At 47.5% G+C, this 12,350-nt stretch overlaps 1 protein-coding gene across 1 annotated transcript in view; it reads right to left on the reverse strand.

The window, feature by feature from the left end:
- The window catches only part of IGSF21 (immunoglobin superfamily member 21), a 30,591-nt gene extending 19,420 nt beyond the window's left edge, over nt 1-11,171 (reverse strand). Inside the window, exon 1 of the mRNA XM_065737834.1 lies at nt 11,040-11,171. Coding sequence (XP_065593906.1) covers nt 11,040-11,106 — 67 coding nt within the window. The 5' untranslated portion in view covers nt 11,107-11,171. The remainder of the gene's footprint in view (nt 1-11,039) is intronic.
- Nucleotides 11,172-12,350: the final 1,179 nt, after the last annotated feature.

Below are 12,350 nucleotides of genomic sequence, written 5' to 3' on the forward strand. Positions count from 1 at the left end.
CCCCCAGCCTTTGGGCTGTGCCATTTGGCAACAGATCACACAAACACAGTGGGTGACCTAGGACTCAGGAACCCTGTGAAACTGTGGAGCTACCTTCTCCCACCCCAGTGCCCACCTCCTTCCAGCATTTTCATTTTTTAGTTCCCTTTCTCATCCTACCTACTCTCTCCACCCAACCATCCATCACCAAGCACCGGTTAATAAAACAAATGCAAAACCTTGCTTTGCACAAGCCTGTTGTCACCACCTCCAGTGTGGCTCCAACAAACAAATTTGCAATGGACAGAACCATCCGAGCAACTACACACCTCATGCATGGGAAACAAAGCCTGTTTTAATGCCTTCATCATGCCTTTTCTAGCCAAGACTTGACAGCAGTGCAGTTCCAGCTCACCGGAGCACAGTATGAGAAAGCTCCGTTCACTCCTGGCATCGAGTTAGTGCTTGTAGTACATCTCAGTCAAGCAAGATGCTTGTGTGAAAGCCATGGGAAATAAGTCATTCCCAGGAGTAGGCTATCATGTTTTGCTCCAGAGACAGTGGAATGCACCATTCAGCTTGTGCAACGCAGCCCAGACTGTGATATCAACAAAACAAAGAAGACCAGATAATCAACCAAAACCACTTGGAAATACCTGCCAAGCCCGAAAACCCATAAACCATACTCAAAAGAAATCAAACAATATGGTTTGAGACGGGGCTTCCCACCCCATTGAAATTACAAGCAGGGCTGAGTTTGCTGCATTGATAAGTCTTCTCAATGTATTTTATTAGCTGCTTCCAGACCCCCTGCACAGTCCAGGAAGCCATACCCATAAATTATAGATAGAGTATTTATCTTTCACCACTACGCAGACGTAACAGCATTTACTCCAGCACAGTAAAATTTTACTCATCATTTTTCCCCCTGCGCGCTCAGTACACTGCCCTAAAGCTGCCAGCAAACAATGCATGTCTTCATCTCCTAAGGATGCTGGGGTGGAAAGGGCATGTTTTACTGCAGCATCTTCATCCTACCGATTTTGCTATTAAAATATAATGTCTTAGTGCAGTGCTGAAGTGATTTATCACAGGTGGGATGATGCTGGAATCAACTACTGTGACTCATGATGGGTCGTTGGGTTTGGGTTTTTGGAAGGATTGGACATTGCTTGTTGTTCTCATTCCTTTATCCCCATTTAGAGGGGATTTGCCCACCATGAGTGCTTTGATGAGTTTTCAGAGTCCTAAACGGCATCTTGGGCCATGTAAGGATGGAAATAGAGCCTGAGAGAGCCAAGTCCTTCCCCCCCAAAAAAAACACAGGCACCACTGATTTGGAGCAATGACAGTGCCAGTGCCAAAACTGAAACCTAAAGCACCCATGGGACAGCCAGGGCCACAGCTGCCCCGATTTTTAAATGGAGATCATGCTCTTCATCTGCATGTATGCATATGTGCAAATTGTGGCTAATTACTTGCAGAGAAGCCTGCCATTCATTCTGTTTGAAAAGCCACAAATGAGCGATTTAGGGTAGATTCCTCCAAACCAAAGCCAACTTGCTTGCACCCCAACTTCTCTCCTATATGTGAGCTAAAGATACTCAATTTTTGCAAAATTGGAGGAGATGCAATGGGTGACAGATGTCACCTGTCTTCATAAGCCAACACATTGGCTTTCTGGGTACATTGCACCAGTTGTAAGCACATTTATTTCCATGGGATTTTCATGTAGCATTTCCAGTCTAACCCTTCTTGAGAGAGCAGGGCATCACCTTGACCAACTGCTGGTGGAACACCACGTGCTGAAAGCAACCCAAACTTCCCCAGTCCTGCTCACCACGCCATTCCTGATACAAGCCAGGATGCGATTGGCCTTCTTGGCCACCTGGGCACACTGCTGATTCATATTCAGCCAACTGCCCATCAGCACACCAAAGTCCCCTTCCATCAGGAAGCTTTCCAGCCACTCCTCCCCAAGCCTGTAGGATTGCCTGGGTTGTTGTGACAAAAATGCAAGACACTTGGCCTTATTGTTACTGTAACACCACAGTTCTCCCTAAAACCTACTCCTCCAGCTTTAACTGAGAAAAGTACAAGCTTAGAGCAGTGTAATGGCAGCAGGACCAATACAATGAGAAGGTCTTACAAGAGGAGGATGCTCACCATCTCTGAAGATCTAGGCTTGCAGAAAGACTCCACAAGGGAAGGATCACCAGCAAACATCCTTCCACAGTAACAAACAGCCCATAAATGAGGTCTAATAGGGGTGCAGCCTAGCTCCACCCCTTCTAGTCGTATAGGTGTATTACCTTCACCAGTGCTCCCAGGGCTGAATGGGTCTTTTTGCCAGGTGCTCACTCTGGTTCAGGCCATGACTCAGACATACAGGTGGACAGAAGGGGAAAATAAAAAATGAATTTTCCTGACAAGCAAGGATGAGGATTTAGGTCTGGCTGCTGCCCATGGATTTCCCACAATATTAAGAGTCCTAGAGAGGGGTTGTGCACTGAGCAGGAGCAGAAGACCATAAGCTAGATGACAAATTTGCCTCTTTCCTTACTTGCAGGCAAATCCAATTAGCCCAGACTTGTGATTGGTGACAAACGGGAGCTGTCTGTTCCCTCTTTTCTCCCCAGCCGCCTGTAATTTCTGCTTGTGCCACCATTTCTGTACACAACAAATGAGAAGGGATTATTATTATTATTTTTATGTTCTGAACTTAATACACCAAGGGTATGACCTCAGGCAGAGATATTAGGGGTATAAAACCTGGTAGCAGGCAGAAGGGCTTCAAAAGTCCAAAACTGAGGCAAAGCCACCCCCAAAAGAGGAAGGGAGGGAAGAATGCAGGGAGAGATGGATGGATGGAAAGAAGGATGGGACAGAGAGGGAGGGATGGAGATTGGGACGGAAAAATTGAGGTAAGCATGGAGAGAGGGATGGAGGAACTAAAAGATGGAGAGAGGAACCAAGGGATGGAGGGACAGAGTAAGGGAGAAAGAAGTAGAGGGAGGGATTGAAGGAGAGAGGAATGGAGGGAAGGAGGGAAGGATGGAGAAGAGGACATGGGTATGGCGGAGCAGTGAAAGGGAGGAAGGAGTGGAGAGTTGGACAGAACAGAGAAAGGGATGGTGGATGGCTAGGTAGGACAGATAGCTGCACATCCTGGATTATTACATACAACACATTATTACAACCCCAGGGAATCCCTTCACCCTTTGCCCAGCCCCACACAAACATGCCCTGTTCCTACCACCTTCCTGCTCAGGGTCTGACCTCTATATCCCAGTCCCAACACCAGTACAAGGAACAGCAATGCTCCAGCCCTTTGCCTTGAGCTGGCTGCAGCCCCAGCATCACACTCAGCCCTTGGTATCTCCCATTCACCCATTCTCTACCTCTTTTCTTCTCCATCTCCACAACACTGCTACACAAAACCAGATTGCTAATTTGAAGCCACTCTCTTCTCCCCAATTTACACTTTGTGATTAATAATCCCTTTGCTCTCCCAGTAATGCCACGCAGCTAATAAGATTAAAACATATCACCCTCTCACAGCACTGATTCATAATGCTGATTTACCATTATGTTGCCACTGCTGTGGAGAGGATGCACATGGCTGTTACCTTAATCCCTATCCATCTCTACTCCATTGAGAAATAACTGCTAATTAATACCTTTCTGTCTCCTGACTGCTTCCAGATATGCCTGGCTATCATTATTTGGCTGTCTTTTTGCCGTCAATCCACAAGACTGATAGGGTATCCTGTTTCCTTCAGCTCTGTTAAGCAGCGGTATGCATTTGGGTTCCTTCCCCCCACCCCCCTCAAACATGTGACATCCTGTTGATCCTGCCAGTATGAGTTTGTGCTGAAATGCAGCAGAGCTGAGTTTTCCAAGCACCATTTCCATGGGATATCCCAAAGTTTGAGGATGTACTGGCCCACATCCCTCCCCCATCTTATTTTTCTCCACTTTCCCACATCCACCCCTATTTGTGCATCACAACTCCGCATCCTCTAGCCAGTCTGGAAATGGGACATCCCAAAAAACATCAGTTGTTCCATTTTCCCTCCTTTACCTCTGCCAGCAGAGCACAAACCAGTGACACTGGAATCAACAGCAACAGCAGCAAGATCTTGGGATGGGAAAGGGAAAAAAAAAAAAAAAAAACAGAGCCTCTGATCTGATGAATGTGGCAGGGGAGGCCGATGCTCTGCTTTTAATAAAACATAACGAAGCGTAGGATCATAAAATATTTCCTTTAATTCACTGCTCCCATGAGGGTGGGTAATAGAAGCTTGGTAATGCGGTAGGATTTCCTCACAGCTTGCCAGCGGAGAGAGGACAGCAGGATCTGTGAAACAGCCCATTTACAAGCTGTAAATGCTCTCCTTCCCATCCCAGCCCTAGTTTGGGGCATAGAGCACTCGGGCTGTTCATGCTGCAGTCAACCCTATCTAGCCATCTATGCTATATACCCTACATATCCCATACAACCAGAGCATCTCCATCCTGCCACACCTTTTAAGGCACCAGTCAGCCAGCTTTTGAGTAGAAAAAGGTGAAATATAGCTCTCCATGCTACATCCCATATAGGTCCGATATAGCCAGAGCATCCCTATTTTCCTGTACCTTTTGGGGCTCAAGACAGACAGCATTTGGGGTGGAAATAAGTGATCAAGAAGGGAGGCTCAGCTCCTGCCTGGCTGCCTCTTGCCCCCTGCTTCTCCCATCCTCATGCTCACAGATTGGCTGCACATATCCATATACAAATCCATATATCCACACCGCCCAGGCGATGCGGCATAAGTGATTAACATCCTTGTGTTAAAAATCTCTGCATCTGCTTTGTCCTATACCAAGCACTAAACCATTCAATATACTCTCTCCCTTCCAAGAGAGATAACACTGTTTAAATAAGCCTTTTAAATTTTAAAGAGTTAGGTTGTTTTCTCACAGTAGGAAGCTTTTAGCAGATCAGAGGGTAGGAGAAGAGGGGGGGGGGAGTCTGTGCAAACAAATGATTGAATGCAGCCTCTCTGCACTGGGAAACCCCAGAACATGGGAATCCCTCCCATCCCAGTGATCAGATCCTGTCTCTGCAAAATCATCTCCCACCCCAAAGTCACCCATATGTGTTTTCCTGCTGCACAGAAAAAAAATAAAATAAAAAAGACATTTCCACAAGCAGAAGGCTTAAATTTGGCAACCAGGCTTCCTTCAGTGCTGTTACGCTCCCACGCTGCAGCTATAATTACAGCAGAGTAAATTCTCTCTCCGTCAGAAGGAAACCCAACCATCTCCAGCCAGCTTGCATATATCAAATCAAATCTTTCCTAAGATTTTCTTAATAAAACAGAAAAAAAAGTCCATCCCAGCAATAATAGAGCAATGAGATGTAAATATAGCTTGAAAAGAGCCACCTCCACTAGCACTCATGGAAATACTTCATCTCTACATGCATATAAATTGTAACTGAAAGTCATATCTACTCTATCAGATCCAGGCTGCTGGTCATCCAGAGTAGAGCAAAACACCCTCCCCAGCATGCCCCTAAACTGGAGCAATTACAGTGCTTTTGGTGATATCTGCTAAGCTGGAGCATTTCCCCCCTCTCCACCATTTTTAGCTCATCTTGCTTCCCCTGCCGAGACCCAGCAGCTCCCAGAGCCATTGCCCATTCCATCATTTTCCTTTTTTCAAGTATTGCCAGCTCAAAGAACCAACCGCCTTTTGAGAATCAGCCCTTGTACCACAGAAAGCAACACTGCCACCAGCAAATCCTATGTTATCTGTGTAATCCATCCCCCCAACAGCATTTCCATTGATGGCAGCACACCCAGGAACACCACCACCATATCTCCAAACACCCTGCATCCCTCCCCACCACTTTGGTCCCACATCTTGACCATCGCTTTAGTCCTACAGGAGAAAGCAAACCCCTATTCGAGGGGCATTCCCAGGTTGCTTCTGCCCATCCCTGCCACTGAAGTTTCTCCAATTGTTTTGCAAAGAGATAAATCAGTGTAAACTCAAAGTTGGCACATCCTAGTAGAGGAAGCTCCAGTTCCTATTTCCCCAGCCTGGGCAGACAGGATGCAGCCACAAGATTTATCTACAAGCACAGGGAGGTGGAGCAGGGCTGGAATAACAGCTGCTAATCCCTTCACCCTCCTCTCTGAAGTGTATTGTTGAAGCATTATATAAAAAGGAAATTATACCGAGGTTTGGGCAGAGAGGAGTGAAATCCCTGCTCCAGGCCTTTGGGATGCTGTCTTTCAACTAAGAAGAGTTTTGCAGATGGAGATTTGCTCCCGGCAGCAGAACAGACGAAACGTGTGGTCCAGAGGCTGGGAAGGGTCTCTTGCTCACAGCATCCCTCTTATGGGAAACGTACCTTTATCCTAATATTCCCCAAACCTCCTTGGAGCTGAGCGCAGCCAAAAGTCCCTTGGCTTTGCTGTGGATCCAGCCAAGAGCTGCAAAGCCTCCTTCCTCACTCCTAACATCCCTCACACAGATGTTAGGGATAGACAGGAATGGACAAATGTGGGTAACAATGGCCATGCGGAGGGATGGACAGATGTGGGGAGGGATGCACTTGGGGATGGGCAGATGTGAGTATGGATGGACGTAGGGATGAACATAGGGATGACAGGACATGGGGATGGATGGAAGACAGGCTGAGGGAGCTGGGCTCATTCAGTTTGGAGAAGGCTGTGATGAGACCTCTTTGTAGCTGTCCAGTATTTAAAAGGTTGATTATAAACAGGAGGGGAATCAACTTTTTACAAGGGTAGACAATAACAGGACAAGGAGGAATGCTTTCAAGTGGTTTTCAGGGGGAAGTTCTTTACAGAGAGAGTGGTGAGGTGCTGGAACAGGCTGCCCAGAGAGCTTGTGGATGCTGTGTCCCTGGAGGTGCCCAAGACAAGGTTGGACGGGGCCCAGGGCAATCTGGTCTAGTACCAAGTCTGGAGGTTGGTGGCCTTATCTGTGGCAGAGGGGTTGGAACTTGATGATCCTTGAGGTTCCTTCCAACCCAAGCCATTCTGTGATCCTATGGATGGGTGAACAGAGGGATGGACATGGGGATGGATGGAGAGTCGCAGATCGTTCAGGACCCTATTAACAGGAGTCACTGATTTACCCATTTCTGCTGCTTTTCTCTGGTATTTGGTGTTGCTTGGTACCCAATCCTATGTTTATTACAGGCTTTGTGCATCAGAAAATATAGAGCTGGCAGTGACAGTGACTGCACAGTGAGATATGGGTCATGGTCCCACACCTTGCTAAGAGTCTGGCTGCCCTTGCACTTTAATCATGAATCTATCCCAAAGCCGGTAGGAGTCCAGTGCTGAAAAGAAGCCCATGATTGACTGGATTTTTTTTTTTTTTTAGGAAGGAGATGGGGAAAAGTGGGAAGGAGATAATACCAGAGAGATAATGTGAGGACCAGCCATTGGTTACAAACAAGCCCATCAGTACATCAAGTGCCTCAGCAGCAAGCAAACAAAAGGGCAAAGAGAGCAGCTTGGCACAGAGCAAACAGCGCTTCAGCTGCATCCTCCCTGCTCAGCTCTATGCAGGCTCATTTACAGGCTGGGAAGTTTTCCCCCCAAAAAAACAGGGTTTGGGGGCTCCTTCAATGGACTTCTCCTCTTCCCCCGTGCCTGACTTGGAGTCAATGAAATCAAGCAAATGGGGCAGGGAACCAAAGCAGTAACTAAAGCAACAGTAGGTCCCAAGTGATGCCCATCCTCCCTGTGCACATCAGATGACCTTAGTGGTCTTTTCCAAACTTAATAATCCTATGATCGTATATATAGTGTTCAGCATGTTGCATATAGGATCATTTAGCATCTTACATATAGCAAGAAGGGTCGCCTAGTTCATGGGTCTTGAAAGCAAACCCAGGATGTACAACACACATTCCCCCTGACTCTGTGACCTTTGCGTGTCTAGAGAAGTCAAAATTTAGTAAAAACAATAGGAAAACAGCCAGACCTAAAGCTAAACTCTGCAGCATGACCAATACTAAGAACTTGCTCGTTGCAGCAAGGAACAGGGAATTTGGGGGATCTGCCCCAGTACTGAGCTCTAGCACCTGGAAGAACACAGAAGCAGGACTTAAAATATGGGGGTTTTGCAAGAAAATGAAGCATGGAATTTCTTCGTGTCCCAAAGCTGCCTATTAACTTGGGAAGGTGCAGCGTGGGGGGAGGAGGCCTACTTTATGAGAACACTTCAGATTAAAGCTGGCAGTTCTAAAGGGCTGCAAAACACAGCTGGTGGAGAGAGAGAAAGGAATAGCAAAATTGGCCTAATTGGGAGAAGGGAAGGGCAATTAGCAGGGTGAGGAATATTGTTGGAAGGGCTTCATGGATTTACTCGGCAGCGTGAGGCTTTGCAGGAAGCAGAAATTCATGGAAATGGGAAGGAAAGGATAAAAAGGAGGTGACCCTGAGATGAATATAAGATGGGGAAGCAAGAGCTGGAAAGCTGATGGAACGTGTTCTGGTTTTCCAGGTCAGCGCTGTGTGCTCGTAGGTGAATTAGAGCAGGTTTTGATGCACGTGTTGCAAGGATGCTCCTCCTCCCCCTGCACTATGCAAACTCCCAGACTCCTGAGCATTGAATTTTCCCGTTACACCCCAAATCCGCTCAGATGACAGCTAGAACAGTATCTCCCTGAGATCAGACTTGGATATATGTAACTTTCCTCTCATGCTTGCAAAACACAGCTCTGATTTTCCCCAGCTGTTAAAACAAACCTGACGAGCATGTGATGGGAACGTATTTCAGGCAACGAGTGGAGTGCCAGCAAAAGGGTTGGGTCTGCCAAGCAGCCATCACCCTGCCTGTAGATGAGACTTTGTGCCTTTCCAAAAAGCACCACCCTGAGGCTATGTGGCCACTGCCAGCCACTGTCTGACCGCTCACCTCCTGAAAATGCCTTCATTTTTCCATTTTGATGCTCTCCCAACCCACTTAGCCAAGCCCAGGCTGATTTTCCTGGCCAAGGGGAGAGATAGAGCTTGTTCTAATGAGAAAAGTTGTATTAGGAAGGATGCAGCTGACCTAACACACATCCAGAAATCAGGGAGGATCATCTGGGGGAATAAAAGGGCTTTTCATTAAGAGTTGATGGATGGAAAGTCCCAGAATGCACTCACAGATGCTCCCATGGATGCTTTGCTTGAGTGGGAATGCTGCTGATAGAATGCTCAATTGCATCCCCAGAGATGGGGCAGCGATAGGGGAAATCATGGGGAGAACACAGAGTACGCACCATGCATCACAGACAGTGCATATAAAGAGAAAAAAACAACAAAATTCACCACTTCAGAGAGGTATTATGGGGGAAAAAGCAACGGGACTTTGCATCCCCTTCCTAGGGATGGATTCTGCTGCATCTCTGGCAAGAACAAGGCTAAAGATGCCTGGGTGCAGCATCCCCAGCCAAGAATGCTCTCAGCCAAGGAAAAGCCATCTGCTCAATAACCATTGGGATGGGCTTTTTGCAGTGATATATATATTTCCTTTTTGCTTGGAAAATACAGGTTTTGGGACAGCAATGAGGAAATGCTTCGAGCAGCTCAACCTCAGGATATGGGAACACAGAGAAGTTACAGTGGGATTTTAAGAGCTGAACACCGAGGTCAAGGCAACACTAATTCAGATCCATGAGCCACGGTTAGACTCTATCATACCACTTCTCATCCCACAGCCCCACTCTGACTCATGGAAAAAACATTTTTACCTCCTTTCCCCCCCTAAACACATGCCACAAATACAGCTTTATCCATCCCCACTCTCATCAATCATCAGCAGAAGAGCGCATTAAAAGAGGAACTCTGATGCAGATGGATCTGTGCCATCTATCCCTAAAGGATAATACCGGGTACTTCGCCTCAAACTGGGGAAGAACTGGCCCCTTTGTGCCAATTCCACTGAGAGCAGCCACCGCTCCTCCTCCCTGTGTCATGCAGCAACTGACAGCTGCATTTCATGCAGGAAAAACTATGTTAGAAATAGCAAAATCCCAACAGTTGCTCAAATCAGCATCACTCACTCGGAGCTGTGCAAACGGCTTTGATGCACTCTATAGTGAATGGGCTTTGAGGTATCCCTGCATACCCTATTAGCAGGTGCCCTATTAATGCATTCAAAATCAACATCCTGTTGGGTGGAGCCCTATTAAAAGGCAAAAGCTGGGCACTGATTTGCAAGTGCCCTATTAATGGGTCTAAAACCAGTGTTCCATTAATGCCTGCCCCGTTAGCAGGTCCAAATTTGGTACCCTATTAAAGAAGCCAAACCCACTACCCTATCAGCAGGTTCAGTTATTACCAGATCCAGGCCAAGTACCCTATTAATAGGTGACCTAACACCAGATCCAAAACTAGCACCCTTATTAACAGATGCCCCATTACTAGGTCCAAAAGGGTTTCCTTGTTAATGAGTTCCCCTATTATCAAGTCCAAAACAGGCACTCTACTTGCAACTGCCTTATTAACAGATGCAAACCTAGCATTCAGTTAACGAGCACCCTATTAACAGGTTCAAATCCAGCATCCTATTAGCAGACATCCTATTAACAAGTCAAAATCTGATACACTGTTACCAAATCCAAACGAGTTGCATTATTGGTGGCTTCCCCTATTACCAGATCCAAAACCACTGTTTTATTACCAGGTCCAAAACTAGAGACCTATTACAAGTACTCTAATTTCAGGTCCAAAATTGATGCCCTATGACCAGGTTCCTTATTGCCAGGTGCAAATACACTGTCCTATTACTGGCTCCAAAACTACTGCCCTATTATCGAGTACAATATCGCTGCCTTATCACTGGGTGCCTTATTCCCAGATCCAAAACAACTGCCCTATTTCAGAATGTCTTTCCCAAGCCGTGGGGGGATGGGGGTGGATGACGACAACGACGACGACACAGAGCCCAGAGCCCCCAGACACTCGCAGCAAAGCATTCCCCTCGTTATTTAAGATCAGGACACAGGGCTGACCGCGTTGTGGAGGCGCGATGGAACTCACCCGGTGCCAGGTCCAGGAGATCCCAAAGCAGCAGCAAACAGAGGGGCAGGGGGCTCACGGTCCGCATAGTGCCCGCGGGGTGGAGCAGCCCCACGGGGCTCACCGGTGCCCCGAGCCAGAGGCCGTCGCGTAGGGAGGTCCGGAGGGCATCACGGCGGAGCCGGGCTGGGCTCGGTGATTTCCCCCCCCCCCTTTTCGCTGGTCCCGCCGCGTTGAAGCGACCGCTCGCAGCTGCGGCACCGCGAAATCACATCCCGACCCCACCGGCACCCGCCTGCCAGCTGATCCCGCCCCGGCCCGGCCTCAGGGAGGGACTGCGGGGAGGTGGGAGGGGATGGATGGGACGTGGGGTGCGGGGTGGGGCTGTGATTTGTTTAAGTGTGTGGGATGGCATAGTGTATGAGGGGAGGCTCAGCTCAGCTCTGTATGGTATTGCAGGCAGAGGAATGATGTATAGCGTGTAGGAAGGCTGTGCTTTTTTTTTTTTTTTTTTATGGGGGGCGTGATTATATGGGGGCTGGGTTCTATATGGAGGTGCAAGTGGCTGCTCATTTCTTGTGCAGAAACACAAGTAATGTATGGGAGGTGCATGATATAGATGGGGGCAGCGCATAGGGGCTGCATGATAAATGGGGGGAGTTCAGGGGACTGAGCTTTGTCTGGAGATGATGTATATAGGGATGAATGGTACATGGGAGTTGCGCTTTATATAGGGATGCTATAGGAAACAATATATGGAAATGATCTATGATCAATATATGATCTATGGAAGGTGGATGAAGTGATGTTCTTCGCATGGGGGAGCAGAAAGGGAAGTATAGGGGAGTGGATGGTAAATGAGGTGCGTGGGGGCACCTGCACATTAGTTCCTGCATATTTTCTTTGCAAAATTATCTTTTGCAATTGCATTTAATTTTTCCAACCTCACACCACTGGAAAAGTGTTAGGAACACGGGACACACAGCCCTCAATCCCAGCTTCATTCCCTTCGTTTCGAGCCAACCTCATGAAAACATCCCCCCCCCCCAACCCCCTCCCCGGCATTGTCCCTAGGGCTTATAGCTTCCAAACCAACACAACCAGCAGCACCAAACTGATGAAATCAGCTGGCTTGTGGCTTGCTTCTTCACCAACCAACCCCCAGTGAAAGAAATCAGGCTTTGCATAGGTCACTGCAAAATCAAATCAAAAGCAATTAATCGTTGAAATTCCTTTGCATGGGGCTGGGTTTTCTCTCTGCTTTCCCAGTGCCTGAGCAGCAGGAATAGCACTGCTTGCTGTTCCATGCCCAAGGGAGAGCGCATATGGATT

Source organism: Cyrtonyx montezumae, unplaced genomic scaffold (assembly GCF_038088225.1).
Source record: "Cyrtonyx montezumae isolate F1298 unplaced genomic scaffold, pur_monq_1.0 scaffold_21, whole genome shotgun sequence".
Taxonomy (NCBI): domain Eukaryota; kingdom Metazoa; phylum Chordata; class Aves; order Galliformes; family Odontophoridae; genus Cyrtonyx; species Cyrtonyx montezumae.